The sequence below is a fragment of the Protopterus annectens genome, chromosome 5.part1 (assembly GCF_019279795.1).
Source record: "Protopterus annectens isolate FY-2018-M chromosome 5.part1, PAN1.0, whole genome shotgun sequence".
Classification (NCBI taxonomy): Eukaryota; Metazoa; Chordata; order Ceratodontiformes; family Protopteridae; genus Protopterus; species Protopterus annectens.
The window spans coordinates 290,384,885-290,400,162 of NC_056736.1; the positions used below are offsets into that span (position 1 = coordinate 290,384,885).

A 15,278-nucleotide genomic window follows, 5' to 3' on the forward strand; every position below is an offset into this window, starting at 1 on the left:
GGTGCTCCTGCTGGCAGGCAGCCCGAGGTCGGCCAGAATCCCAAAGTCTGGGTCCGGCGTCGGCTGTACAAGCCAGTACCCTGACGTCAGTACGTTCTGGTACATAGCCCTCAGCCGACGCCATCTTCTCCAGTCTTTCTTGCCGTGCGGTGGAAAGCAGCTCGCAAGTCGTTGGTTGGCGATTTTCGAACAGCGTTTTTGGTTGTTGTCTGTCCGAAGTTCTTACTTCTCTTCTCAAAGCTAAGTACCCCGTTGGGGAATCTTTTTCTTGTTCCTCCGATGTCAGAAAAAGTTAATAATTGTATTACGTGTGGGAAACAAATACCTCATAAAGATTTCCACTCTTACTGTCTACCTTGCTTAGGCCCTGACCACGACGTTTCTTGTTGTCAGTTCTGTGCCAGGTTTAATTCTCGTACTATCAAACGCAGGTACGACTGGGCTCTGAATTACTTTGGCAGACGCTTCAATTATAGAATGTCGTCGGATGCTACCGGAATTCAAAAGAAGCGCAAAGACAAGGACAGGCCTCCGAGGTCCAAACAGGACTCATTGCAGCTGGAGCCAGTGTCCGGTTCGGCTGTCGTCAGTGAGGCGCTTTTGCAGCCCCTGTCATCCGCCACTTCTGAACCGATGGCCGATACGGACTCCCATGGGGAGCCATCAAGGCCTTCTATTTTATCTGCTGCAGGACCTTCGGACGTCCCTCCCTCGGATGGGTCCGGAACCGCTGTGCAGGTACCGGCTTCTGAGGGGGTATTCAGGCCTACTCACATCACTATTTCAAAGGCAAAGGCAAAGACAAAGACTCCTGTTAAGTCCAAAGCTCCTGCTCAAGCTACTTCTGAATCTACTCCCAGGACACAGAAGCAATTGTTAAGGATGGCTGAAGATTTGCTTACTATGATTAGGGGTTCTCACCCCCCCCCCCTGAGAAAAGGCCTCGACAGGATGTTCCTATGGATTCCTCTGACCAGGCTTCTATATCTTCTGTCTCTTCCTCTGATCAGGAATATTCTTTTCCTCCTTATGAGGATTCGGATGCTGAGGACTCCTTACCCTCTGCCTCTCCGCCTGAAGATTTTTCTTTTGGGGAAACCTTACATGAGATGAGGGAACATTTCCATTGGGAAGGTCAGGATTATTCTGCTTCCAAGAAGAGGCTTCGAGAATTCCTTCTTCCTCAACATAGGCCTTTGGCTAACCCTCCTGTTCTTGACATTGTGGATGATGCTTTTTCCGAGGCTAATTTGAATCCTGACTCCATGCCTCCTGCTCTCTCTAAGCCTGATAGGTTTTTTAGGGTTCCTGAGTCTCATTTGTTCTTGTTTAAGAATCCTTCTGCAGATCCTGAAACTATATCTCAGGGCTCTAAGGCTGCTAAAGTTGCTTCTTCTAAGAATCCTATTCCCTCTGAGAAGGATTCTCGTGCCTTAGACAGGTGGGGTAAAAAGGTATATACTTCTGCTACCCTTTCTGTTAGGGCTTTAAATTGCCAGTTTCATATGTTTAAGTATCAGCAATTTCTTTTGTCTGTTTTAAAGTAAAAGCTTGCCTCTCTTCCTGCATGTGCAGAAGATAAGGAACTACAGAATGTATTGCATGCAACTGAACAACTGAACAAACATAGCTTGCATTGTGGTTTTGATGCTTTGGATGCTTCTTGCAGGGCCGCAGCCTCTGGTACTGTTATCAGGAGACATGCTTGGCTTCGTGAGCAAAGTTTACCTGAACAGGTTAAGGCTAAATTATTAGATGCCCCTGTTCAGCATGATGTTCTTTTTGGATCTAAGGCTGAGGAGGTTATTAAAAAGATGGAAGACAAGGCAAAATATATGCAAACTGTGAAAGATTTCTTGCAAGTTCAGCCTCCTAGATTTTCCAGGAATTGGCCCTCCAAAAATTGGTCCTTTCCCACATCTGACAGGCCTCAAAGGGGAAGATATAGACGCTCCAGAGGTCGTGGCCAAGCTCAGGCCTCCTACAGATCGAGACAATGGACTGCTTCTTCACCTAGAAGGGGAGAAGACAGATCCCAATCTCAAAGGAAGCAAACTCAATGACTCTCTCGGTTGGGCTACAGGACCTCTTTACCTGGATGCCCCTCTCGGAGGAAAACTTTCTCTTTTTTACAAAAATTGGACTCATATTACCCAGGACAAATGGGTATTGGACGTGATTTTAAAAGGCTACAAATTCCACTTTCATACCTTGCCAAGGGCTTTCGGTTGGCCAGATCTGCCAAAACATCAATGGTCAGAGGCCTTAAATCAAGTGGATGCTCTTCTGGCCATGAGAGCCATAGAGCCTGTTCCACTCTCAGAGATGGGAAAAGGGTTTTATTCAAGACTATTTCTGGTTCCAAGAAAGCAAAGCTCATGGAGACCTATTCTGGACCTTTCTGTGTTAAACACCTTTTTGGAAATTCCAAAATTCAAGATGCTTACTCTGCAGCAGCTGATTCCAATGCTCTCTCAGGACGCCTGGATGGTGACATTGGATCTAAAGGAAGCTTATTTACACATTCCCATCAGGCAGGAACGCAGGAAATTCCTCAGGTTCTAGGCAGGTTCGAGACACTTTCAATTCTCTGTACTGCCCTTTGGTTTATCTACTGCGCCCAGAGTCTTTACCAAGTGCCTGGCACCAGTAGTGGCTTATTGCAGACTCCAGGGGATTCAAATTTACCCCTATTTGGACGACTGCCTTATTCAGGCAGACAGCAAGGATCTTTTACTCCAACATCTGGATTTTGTTCAACGTCTTCTCCTCCTACTGGGATTTTCAGTGAACCTCAGCTCACTGCAAGGAAATTCCTGCAGGCACTGGGCTACATGGCTTCCTGCATTCTGTTGGTTCCAAATGCAAGGCTTCATATGAGAAAGCTTCAGTGGTATCTGAAAAGTGTATGGTCGCAGCATTACCACGATCTGGACACTCTGATTCCTCTGATCCCCTGCCTCCAGAAGGAGTTCCTTTGGTGGTCCAGGGTGTGTGCGTTAAACGAAGGAAAGCCTTTCCGTCTTCCTCAACCTTCTCAAATCATAACCACGGACGCCTCGGATTATGCTTGGGGAGCACATTTTCTAGGCAATTGCCAGCAGGGAACCTGGACAAAGGATCATCTTCACTGGCACATCAATCTGAAGGAAATGTTGGCAGTTCAAAATGCTCTTCTAGCCTTCAAGAACCTTTTGCATCCAGGACCTCTTTTGATTTGCACAGACAACACCACAGTCATGTGGTACATAAACAAGCAGGGGGGTTCTCATTCGTACCCCCTTTGCAGACTAGCTATGGCTTTATGGGACACAGCTCTAAATCTGAATCTACATCTCCAGGCCCAATTCATACCAGGAGAACAGAATCTCTTAGCGGACAGCCTGAGCAGGAACATTTTAGATCCTCACGAATGGATGCTAGACACCAACTTATTCAACCGGATTACTGCTGTTTGGGGATGCCCCCAGATAGATCTGTTTGCATCCCATCTCAATCATCAGCTGCCTCTCTTTTGCACCAGGTCATTCCACAAAACAGCTTGGAAAATGGATGCCCTGTCCTTCAGCTGGAGAAACCTTTGGGGATATGCCTTCCCTCCTCTTCCTCTTCTTCCACGGATTTTACTAAAGATAAAACAGGACAAGCCCAAGTTCCTCATCTTGATTGCTCCAAATTGGCCTTGACAGTTTTGGTATCCAACTTTAAAGCACCTGTTCTTGGAGCCTCCTTGGATTCTCCCTCTGAACCCTTCTCTTCTGTCCCAGCATCAGGGTCAGTTGCTACATTCCAATCTCAAGACCCTTTGTCTGGCAGCTTGGCTCTTCAAAGGAATTTGATCTCTTCTAGCCTTCCCAAACAAGTTTTGGATGTTCTTTTGGAAGCTAGACGACCTAGCACTAGGAAATCCTATGCCTCTAAATGGAAGAGATTTTGCATTTGGATGCAGGACCGAGGCTTGGACCCTCTGGTACCTGATCTCTCTTCTATTTTGCTTTACCTTTCGGATCTTTTGTCTTATGGACTTTCCTTTTCTTCCATTAAGATTCATGCTTCTGCTATTTCTGCTCATTTCAATACTGATCCCCCTGTTTTTCTCATCCTTTGGTGAGACAATTCTTGAGAGGGGCTAAGAATTTAAGGCCTCCCAGAACCCCTCCTGTTCCTGCTTGGGATCTTAATTATGTTTTAGAAAAACTTACTTTGCCTCCTTTTGAGCCTGCTGCATCGTCAGATATTAAGTTTTTATCTTGGAAGACAGTTCTTTTGTTAGCTTTGACTTCTGCCAGAAGGGTCTCAGAGTTGCAAGCTCTCATGGCTGTGGAACCATACCTTATTTTCCACCAGGACAGAGTATCCTTGAGGACCAATCCTACTTTCATGCCCAAGGTGATTTCGAAAGTGGCTTTGAATCAAACAATTCACCTTCCTACCTTCTATCCTAATCCTCAGAATAAAGGGGAAAGGATTTTGCATTCCTTGGACGTGCACAGACAGTTACGATTTTATTTGGACAAGACTAAAGAGTTCAGAAAATCTAACCAATTGTTTGTTTCTTTTGCCTCCAGTTCTCTTGGAAAGGCTATTTCCAAACAAACTATTTCCAAATGGATTTCTTATGGAATAAGATTTTGTTACACTCATCATGGGAAACAATTTCCAGGTACTGTGAGAAGTCATTCTACTAGAGCAGCTGCTACTTCTACAGCTTTTCTCAGGGAAGTTCCTACCAAGGATATCTTGGAAGCTGCCACTTGGAGTTCTGTGCATACTTTTTCCAAGCACTACAATCTCCCTTTGTATTCTAAGACCAGGGCAGGCTTTGCCTCTGCTGTTTTGCAGGGTCTTCTTGCTGCCCCTTCTTCTGTCTAAACCTCCCCCCTTTTTTCACTGCTTTGGGATTCCACCCTACAGTTATGACTGCAACAGTGAAACACGATGAACATAGTACAGTTGTGTACACCTACCATAAATGTAGATGTTTGAGTGCCTTCACTGTTGCAGTCGGTGTTTCCCTCCCTCCTATCCCCTCTTTTTCTCTTTTTTGTGGTGTATTTGTGTTTCCTAGTGGGATTCATTTATGATTTATTGGGGACTTCTGACATCTAGGGCAAGAAAGGCTGGAGAAGATGGCGTCGGCTGAGGGCTATGTACCAGAGCGTACTGACGTCAGGGTACTGGCTTGTACAGCCGACACCGGACCCAGACTTTGGGATTCTGGCCGACCTCAGGCTGCCTGCCGGCAGGAGCACCCTACAGTTATGACTGCAACAGTGAAGACACTCGAACATCTACATTTATGGTAGGTGTACACAACTGTACTTTTTATGGAAGGCCGTATGGGTTGAAGGAAATCAGGGGACCTTTTCCTAACACTGTCAGATTCTTTACACCATTCTTTTCTCACAGATTGCAGTTTATGGCCCAGTTCCCCTCCTTTTGTACTAGAAAGGTGAACACAATGGGCAACACACATTCCTACCGGCTGTTCATCTTGCTCATAGAATCTGTAGCACTGCAACCTAGAGAGCACTGTAGTATGTTGGCCACATATGTTTCATCTTCTCAGACTTGCATCCTTGTGGTTTACAGACAATATGGTTATTTGACTTGTTGACCCAGTTGCTAACCACCAACCATCATTACATTTGCTGGACTTGTGGACTTAACAGGTATACTACAGCAAGGCAGTTATACTACCTCTTGATGTAATCCCAAAAGATGGATGGGCGGACATCCATCTTTCCTTTTTAGGAGAAGTAACATAGTTAGGATTATGCGTTTCCCTGGGTGTGTATTTCTTCTCTGATATCTTCAACAGTTTTGCAAATTCCACTTTGTGAAAAAATATAAAAAGGATAGACAGCTTTCTGTGGAAAAGTCACCCCCATAGAATTTTAAGATATAACTGTTTGACTAATGAAAGGAGGGATGGCTTTACCAGGCTTCAAGTTATAATCCATTGTTGCTCTTGTAAGTCATTTGTTACAAGCATGGTCACTCCCACAACCTGTTTGGTTACCTCAGGAACTTGCAATTGTCCATGTATAGCAATTTAATAATAAGCAAGAAATTGGGAATAGGGTATGGGATCCCGGATTCTTGGAAGTTTTTCTGTGGAAAAGATTTATAGGCATGACACCCCAAAAAATATGGGCAAGGATTTGGGACTGTGGCAGAAATCTGATTAACTTAACTTCTTTGTAGTGGCAGAAGTGGTCTGATTCAGGTATAAACATTTTGCAAGATCTGATGTCATTATCGAAAGAGTATTTCCCTTGCCTCCAAAACCATAAGAGGAGTACCATACAGGGTGATCTTCATTTTTTTTTGATCCTCACAACTGAGGTTAGTCTATCTTTTTGTGTCCCAATGATTCATTAGTAGGACTCTTTCATAAAAAGCAAACCTATAACTAGATTGACCACAAGAAGGCATCTTCTAGCTCATGGCTTATCTGTGGTTCACAGGCGAGCTCTTGCTAGGTCTTAGGACTTGTTTGAATATCTCATGGAAAAATGATGTAAGAGTTTAGGTGAGAATATACTGAAGTACCAAGTGGGAGAAATGTTTGAGCTCATGGGTACATTTTCTGTCTGCCCTGCTCTTGCTTTTTCACAGTACAGATTACTCCATAATTGGTAGTACTCTCAGATTAGCTGAGCAAATGAAAACTGGAGAAGGATGACACCTGCTGCAGGTCCACTTAAACTAGAGATGACCTTGTACATCATATAGGAATGCCCTACAGTTTGGAGTGTCTGTGAGAAAATAGTAGATATGCAGCATCCTGGGCATTAAGGTTTGCAGCACAACTGTCACAGAATATAGGCTTTTGACTTTTAAATATGGGGAGTGAGATTTTTGATATCCCAGATGACGTTAGAGAATTGCTTTGACAGCTGGCAATGTGGACTTGGAAAACTGGCACAGAAGATACAGTGATCCACATATTATTATATAAGAATTAGCTGTGAGCATGTCCTAAATATAAATATCATGATCAGTTTAAAGATTACTGGAACATACTTATCAAACACACTACATGAGGTGTTATTTACGGAGTCCATTTCTTTGTGTGGTGTATAAATATAACAAAGTTAAGATGTCCTGGGTCTGTGTCAGAGTATCGAATGGAGACATTGTTGAACGTATCATCTCATTAACAGTGCATACCGTCAAACTGTTCTGAGATCGCGTTAAGGTAGGGATCAAGACATTTGACCTTTTCCCTACTGTAGTGCCATCTCAGAGTTAGTATGTATAATTAGCAGGGGGTGTGGGAGTTTGACTGACTGCATTGTTGATGAGATGACATTTGACAATGTGGTCATTCGATTATTTGACATGGACCCATGATGTCCTTTGTTGCATTTTTATATTCCAGTTTTGTTAACTCAGTCACATTTGACTTTCTGATTATGGCATTTCTTGCATTGTTCAGACTTGCATATGCTTTCTCCAAGTCTGGGAATGCCCAGTTGGACTCTGTCCTTATTTGTAGCTTCTCAAGTATCTGTCTCAGTGCAGACATTGGGTCAATTGTGCTGCATCCTGATCTGAATCCAAACTGTTCATCTCCCATTTTACATTCTACTACTCTGCGTATCCGTTTATCAATCACTCTCTCTAGAACTTTCATGCAATGTGGTAGGAGTTTGATCCCTCTGTACTGCCCACAGTTGTGGATGTCCCCTTTGTTCTTGTACACTGGCACAAGTATGCTTATTCTCCAGTCATCTGGGATACGCCTTTCTCTCCACACTGCTATTAGTACCCTCAGGAGCCTTTTCTCCCCTATCTTGCCCAGCATCTTTATCATATCTGCTGTCACCTCATCCGAGCCTGCTGCTTTCCCTGACTTCATCTTTCTTAGTGCTGTTCTTACTTCTTCTAAGATGGGCTCCTCTTCTCTAATTGTAGGCTGTTTCTGGGGCAGTACAGCTTCTGTGGGGTTTTCTTCATTCAGAAACTGCTGGAAATGCAGCTAATCTGGGCAGTACTGCGGTGGTTTGAAGTCCGGGAAACACTGGTAGAGTTAGTGCAAGCTATTAACAAGGACCCAGTGACTCAAGTACAAACAGTGTTTGGCCTCACAGAGGGGTTCCCAGTGGGAGTGGGTGTACATCAGGGTTCAGCTGTAAGCCCACTGCTGTTCATACTGGTGATGGACTGCATTAGCAAACAGGTTGGAGGGGACAGATCAACAAAGCTGCTGTATGCAGATGATGTAGCAGTACAGGTAGACTCTGAGCTAGAACTTCAGCAAAGGATAGGAGAATGGAATGCAAATCTGAAGCCACATATAATGAAACTAAGCACAGATAAGACAATGGTAATGTCAGCAAATTGAGGAAATCAGAAGAAGCTGAGAATAGAGATAGAAGGAAAGATAGTGGAACAGGTAAACAGCTTCAAGTATCTGGGAGGGGTGGTTGAGGAGAAGGGTAGTCTGAATGAAGAGGTCAAAGGTAGAATCAGAGGGGCTGCAGCCAACTGGCATAGAGTATCATGTATAGTCTATGACAGAAGAATGCCAAAGAAGCTGAAAATCAAGGTGTACAAGACAGTGTGCGACCAGTACTACTGTATGGCACAGAGACCTGGGCAGTAAAGGCAGAACAGTTGAAGAAGCTAGAGGTGATGGAAATTAAGTGCCTGAGAAAGGTAGTATGATGCACACTGTGTGACAGACGAAGAAATGAGGACGTAAGAGTAGAAGCCAAAGTATCTCCAATTGCAGAAAAGATCAAAGAGAACAGATTATGGTGGTTTGGGCACATGTATAGAAAAGCAGAAGACAATCTGGTGAGGAAGATTTGGGACAGACAAGTAGAAGGTAAGAGGAAGCGAGGGCGTCCAGCAAAGAGGTGGATGGATTGTGTGAAATAAGATCTGCGAGATTCAGGCATGAGTGTTAAGAATGCAGAAGTGTGGCACTGAATCGAAAGAGTTGGCGACAGTTAACACAATACCTCGACCCCATGTAAAAAAAAAGGGGGGGCTGATGATGATTCGGTCTTGCATATTTTGTACCTTGTTACTTTTCTGTAAAGAAGTTTTTGTTGGACTGACCTGTTGAAAGTAAAGCTTATGAACTTTAAAATAACTTGCCAAATACCTAATAGAGTTACTTTCCGCTATAGTAATTTGTCTGACTGTATGTTGTATAAAACAGAATGTTGTGTAATTTAGCAGTTTAAATTAATTGCAGGACAACTGGAGCTGATTACTGCAAGATTTCCCTACTTCATAAAATTATCCAAAGAACTTGGTAACACGATCCTTCTTAAAAATGCACTTATTCACATGCACATTTTATGTGCTCATTGTATAGTATCAACACAAAATGTAACAATACTGAGCATACCAGTTGTGTTTTTATATGGACTGTTATACGTTGCACATTATCTTGAAGTCTAAATTTGATTTCCTTGGATAGAAGCATTGCTATCTTTAAAAGCTTGATTGTCTTCTTCTCCTTCTCTTCCTCTTAGACCAAAATTGAAGAGCTAAAGCGGCAACAGGAAGAACATGCCGAGGCAGTGATACAAACACAATTCAAAATGGAGCAGATAATATATGCTCAAGATGGCATTTATTCCAAAAGTCTGAGTGAAACCAAGGAACAGAACACTGATGGCAATAAAGAGCCCAACAGTAAAAAGAACTCTGGATTTCCTTTTTTAGTTTCTGATACGGTTTATGCGTTTGGCACGAGCAGCAATGCCAGTGTGCAAGAAATGTCAACTCATATACGATCCTACTATACAGTAAGTAGCAAAACATTTGAGAACGTCTTCAGAACTTGTTAATGTAGAATATATTTTAGAATCACAGCCTTCTGGTAGATATTCACTTATTCACTTACCTGCCTTATTAGTGCTGCTCCATTTACTGTTGTATATATTTATTGGGTCATCTGCTCATTCTTGTTGGCAACAGCTTTACATAAACTTTAGAGTACAGGGAAAACTTATTGAACAAAACCATTTGATGTGCTTGAGCTGTGAGACTACTGAGGTAACCCATTTTTAATGCTGGCTGCATTCTTTTTGCATGGACTGTTCATTAAGTCTGCCCTATTTGTAATATTTGGGTGTAGTATTACAACATAAGGTGCAGGGATTTCTGTAGTAATCTGTCATACTTTACTGTGGACATGTAATGTATAGCTGTCTCTTTAAACTGATTTTAATATTTATATGTATTTTCATCATAAGAAAAATTACTGTAGTTAGGCAGAGCCCTTAAGAGTTGTACAAAAGGCACCACAGAGAACACTTTAGCATAAAGAATGGAGATGCCAGCTGAGTTTACAGAGAAGAGCTCAAGGTTACTGGATTGGTTTTGTAAATAAAGGAAAAGAATGCAGCTCTAAGCTGAAAAAGTTGGAACCAGTTCATGCTTAAAGACGTATATCCTCTGCTGGATTTTATCCACGTAACTGACATAATATGAGAGAAGTTAAGACAAACCATGTAAGAAAATGCTTTGGGTTGTGTAACTGCTTTTTGAAAATGGAATGGCTCATTTTTTTTTTTGCTGTGTTAGGCCATCAGAAAGTTGTATTGCATTGTGCGTGCATGTCTGTGTGTATGAATATATTAGTGTAGTATGTAATTGAGTAGAGGTAGATCGTCAGTAGGTTATGTCAAAGGTTCATAGGTTGTTACTAGACTAACGACCAGAGCCTAGATGTACACCCTAGGTCCCAGAGTATCATGGGTGTCTGTATGGGAGAGGCATGTTAGTAGGGAGGTAATGAAGGATTTTTGTGTGTGTGTGTGTGTGTGTGTGTGTGTGTGGGGGGGGGGGGGGGTGTTAGGATAAAACTTTTCTTATTGATGGCCTCTGTCCATAAAGGGCATGGGGGCCAAACTAGAGGCAAATTTACAATTTTCCATGCAATTGTCAAAGTTTCGTTTGAATAGGGTCAGGGATGAAATGGTTTACATGGATGGGGATGACTATTCCATAGTGTGGGGATCCTTTGGGGCACATATCCGTCCCTCCAGCACATTCTGTTTATGTCACAAGCAAAATTCAAATCCCTGGACTTAGTGTTTCTGGTGCTGTTTGTTTTGCACATGTGCAACAGATCTGTCAGGGCTGGATCTGAGGAAACCACGTAAGCAAGGCAAATATCCCTTCTCAGCAGCCTGTAGGAGACCAAATACAGTGACAGACTGTTTACGCGATCAGTGTAGGACAGGATGTTTGTACCTTGAATTCTCCTGGTGAGAAACATTTATGGGCATTCCAACTGTTGCATGTGTGTCTAGTTAGATGCATGCCAAAGGGGGACATTGTATTTAATGATAAGTCTGATAAGGGCCGAATAGAGTGGTAGAGTGGTACTGTAACTTCCTTTGACCTGGATGCCATATCATTATGTACAAGTTGAGCTTTTTTTATTATATCTACCAATTTACAGTTGTTTGCAAAGTTTCTGAGCCAGATGCCTTAAATGTTAATCTTGACTTCTGAGAAGTAGATACCAAATAGTAGCAGGCCCAGCACAGAGTCCTGGGGTACTCCGCTGAGGGAAGTATGTTGGAGGGGATTTCGCCTGGTGGAGCTAGAAGAGGGCGGGGAGTGAAGTTTCAGCTAAGTTTATTAGCCAGTAGATACTGTGTCACCATGATCGGTGAAGGTAGTAATGTTTACTACCAATTCAACACCTTGCTGTGTGTTACTGTTAAGGTTCCATACATAGCTGAAGAAGGCCTTGGGATTGTCTTTAGCCTGCGAGGCTATCCTGATCTCATAGCTGGCCATGTTGGACTTGATTAGACCTCTTACTTTTTTGTTTAGTTATATAAGAGAGCACTTGTCTTTAACAAGAGTTCCTCTTCCTGATTTTGGCCATGAGTGTTGTTCTTTTATTATTTATTTACTTATTGGCATTTGTTTACCAATATAGTCAACTGGGCAAAGCAGAACCCATTTTCAGTGGAGTCCCGGGGAGAAAAGCTCCACAAGCAAGATTAATATAATAACACAAATACATGGAATAAACTAGATTCTAAGTAGCACCTTAGATATCGATAGCATGCAGGATAAGTTTGTTTATAGATATTCATATAACATAATAAAAAGGTAACATTATCATTTTACTGAACATCATGTAATAGTGAGGAAGTTTTTAGTAAGTTGAGTAGTAGTACACAGGATATAATCGCAATAGGGCAAGGAGTAAAAAGAAATAGGAGTTGTGAGCCTCTCTGAAAATGGAGGGACAAACAGAGCAAAGATAATGGATTGGGGAGAAGACAGCTAGAAGAGGTAAAGGGTAAACAAAATTAGTGAAGAGTAAAAAGGTACATTAGAGTGCACTTAGAGTAAATACTAGGAGAAAAGTGGGGAAAAAAGAAATATATACGCTGTTTAAGTGGGGAAAAAAAAAAAGAAATAATATGTACCCTGTTTAGCCGAGGAGTCCATCAGTGGGGTTTATTTTTAGTGTTTGTTTTGGGTTTATTTCTAGTAGGTACAGTAGAGTCTATGTAGCCATTCACACATCTGTACAGAGACTCTGAATAATTCTGCATAGGTATCTGTGACGTCAGGGTTAGGGGGAGCCTTGAATTTTGACAAACTGTCACTTAATAGTATGTAGTTTGCTTCAATTTCTGTTACTGGTTTATCTGGGTTTTCTGGATTGATTTTTACTTCAAAGGAGACAGCTTTGTGATTCAACATCCCTACTGAGGATATTACATGGGGGAGGGGCTGTGGAAAAAGAATGATGGTGTGGCAGGCAAACGTACATGCCAAGTCTACAAAACATAGCGTGATAAAAGAAGAAAAAAGGAAAGGAGAAAAATTCCCCACAAAACCAGCAAACCATGAATCTTAAACTCGAAGCAAAGGGAACATCAGACAAGGCAGACCAGGTGAAGGATATTCAGGAAAGAAAGAAATTGTGGCCACAAAAAGACAGCAGTTCTGTGGAACAACCCACTTTAAATCTGCTTAGAGAAAAGTAAGTCCATTATAAATATACAAGAAAACTGGTATTATATTAATTGTTAACTGCATTATTATAAGACTGTGTACCAAAAGTATTTCATGCACTCAAAAGATAATTAAGAAAATATGCTGTGACATGAAGGTATGTAGATCTAACTGGAATATCTGAAAAGACTGTTTTTATCAACATGTAAAAGGTTACTTTTTAAAGTATTCAGTAAATGTAAAGTTAATGAGAAGTGTATGTGCCAATAAGTTAACATTATTTCCTCATAAATAAGATAAGAATCTTGCAAGTCTTGGCAAGAAAAGGTTGTTGAGAGAGTTTTTTTGGAGAGGTCGGGATACTTTCTTTTCTATTACGTCTGATTAAAGTCTAATTTTATCACACTCACTCTGCATTTGTGCAGATTGATTGACTCCCCCTAACTTGAGTCTCTACTTGCTTCAGTTCCCTCCCACCACTAGTTCACCTGCCACATCTGTATCATTTAATTTAAACACTAATTTCTCCTCCCACTATGCTCCCACCAAATTATCCTCTTTAAAACAATACTGTTAATTCTGTTACAGTAAACTCTCAGTTAACCGGCACCCATGGGATTGGTAGATGCTGGATAACTGTAGTTTCCAGTTGCTTGAGAGTTACTAATTAAAATAGGCCTGACAAGTACTGAACCCTATACTATTTGTTTGGTTTGACTTGTTCTCAGGTTGGGGAGAGAGGGAATTTATTCCTGTTTTCATTTGTAAAACTCTAAAAACGTAAGGTATTTTTCTGCGGGGGGGGGGGGGATGGGGGGGCAGAAAGTGCAACACATGAAAATTGTATTTCTTCGATTTTTTTTTTTTTTGCCGGTTGATTGAGTTCCTGTTAACTGAGAGTTTACTGTACATTACACTCTTCATCTTTTCTGTCCTCCATCTTAACCACTTTCATACTAACATTTATGTTCCATGTCCAGTCTTTTTTTCCGTTAAACTAAACCACGTTAATTTATTCTTAAAGCCCTTTATACTACACTTTTAGACTTTTAGCCACAGATATAGCTTGCTATTTTTGCCCCTTGTGCCATCCACCAATATGGTGCCCCACCAAAGAAAAAAAGCTCCTCTTAATTTGAATGAAAAAAGAAAAAAAAGTTTGCTACAATTAAACCACAGGTCTCAATTTACACCACAAATGCAATACTGGCTTTTATTTCTAAACGCCAGTATGCACTGGAGAGCGATTGGGATCATGCCCCCTAACATTTTATGATGGGAACAGCTGCTGTCTTCACCCCACCATAGCTATGCTACTGATCTTAGCATCCATACCCAGTTTTCCTCCCTTTTAAAAGCATTCACTAATTTATTTCTGCAACACCTACTATTTTCTCTATATCTTGCATAACTCATCACCTCTTTGCCCTGTTGAACCTTTTTCACTACATTATTCCTGCAGCAATCCTACTATCACCATACCCTTCGTTCAACAGCTAACTCCTCCTCCTAACATGCAAAACTAGCCGTCTTTCAACACTAGTAGCCTGTCCTCCATTTTACTACTGACATCTGTAATGGTTCAAGACATCTCCGAGTAGTGTTGAGGATAGACATTCATCAACTGACTGCTTGGATGATACGGTCTTAATTCCTTTCAGGCATGTCTTTACTGAGGATGTGCAGCAGGTACCAGTGGAAGCAAGAAAGCCTGCTGCTAGAAAATCATATATTAGTAAATGGAAAAGGTTTTCTGGTTGGTGCCAACAACATAACCGGCATCCATTCAGGGCTAGTTGTTCTCTGGTTTTACAATATTTGTGTGAGTTACTATCATATGACCTTTCTTATTCTTCCATTTTTCTGGATGAGAAACCTTTTGTGATGAGGTGAGCCACATAGAAGGCTTTTCTGACCACTGTGGCAATGTGATTATCAAAGGAGAGATTACTGTCCACCTGTGTCCCAAGGTCTCTTATCACACTTTCGGCATTAAGTAGACTACCACTTATGTGGTAGTTCATGGGTACAGAGTTTTTACCAAAGGGGATGACAATACACTTTCTGCATTGAGCTTCCGGCCATGACTTTGACACCAGGCATGTGTCTCAGTGAGGCCCTTTTGTAGTATGTCCACATCATTAGGAGTTTCGATTATGGCTCCTAGTTTACAGTTATCTGACTGCGTTCTGACTTTACGACTTTCAGTGTATCACAGACATGGGGTCAGACCAGGAATGAATTTCCAATTTCCAATCCAGTGGTCAAGGTTATGCTTAAATAGCATTAGGGATGTACTCTGCTTCACATGGATGGAG

At 41.9% G+C, this 15,278-nt stretch overlaps 1 protein-coding gene across 1 annotated transcript in view; it reads left to right on the forward strand.

The window, feature by feature from the left end:
* The window catches only part of LOC122803382 (interferon-induced GTP-binding protein Mx3-like), a 1,250,224-nt gene that overhangs the window by 1,093,109 nt on the left and 141,837 nt on the right, over positions 1–15,278 (forward strand). Inside the window, exon 16 of the mRNA XM_044072962.1 lies at positions 9,498–9,773. Coding sequence (XP_043928897.1) covers positions 9,498–9,773 — 276 coding nt within the window. The remainder of the gene's footprint in view (positions 1–9,497; positions 9,774–15,278) is intronic.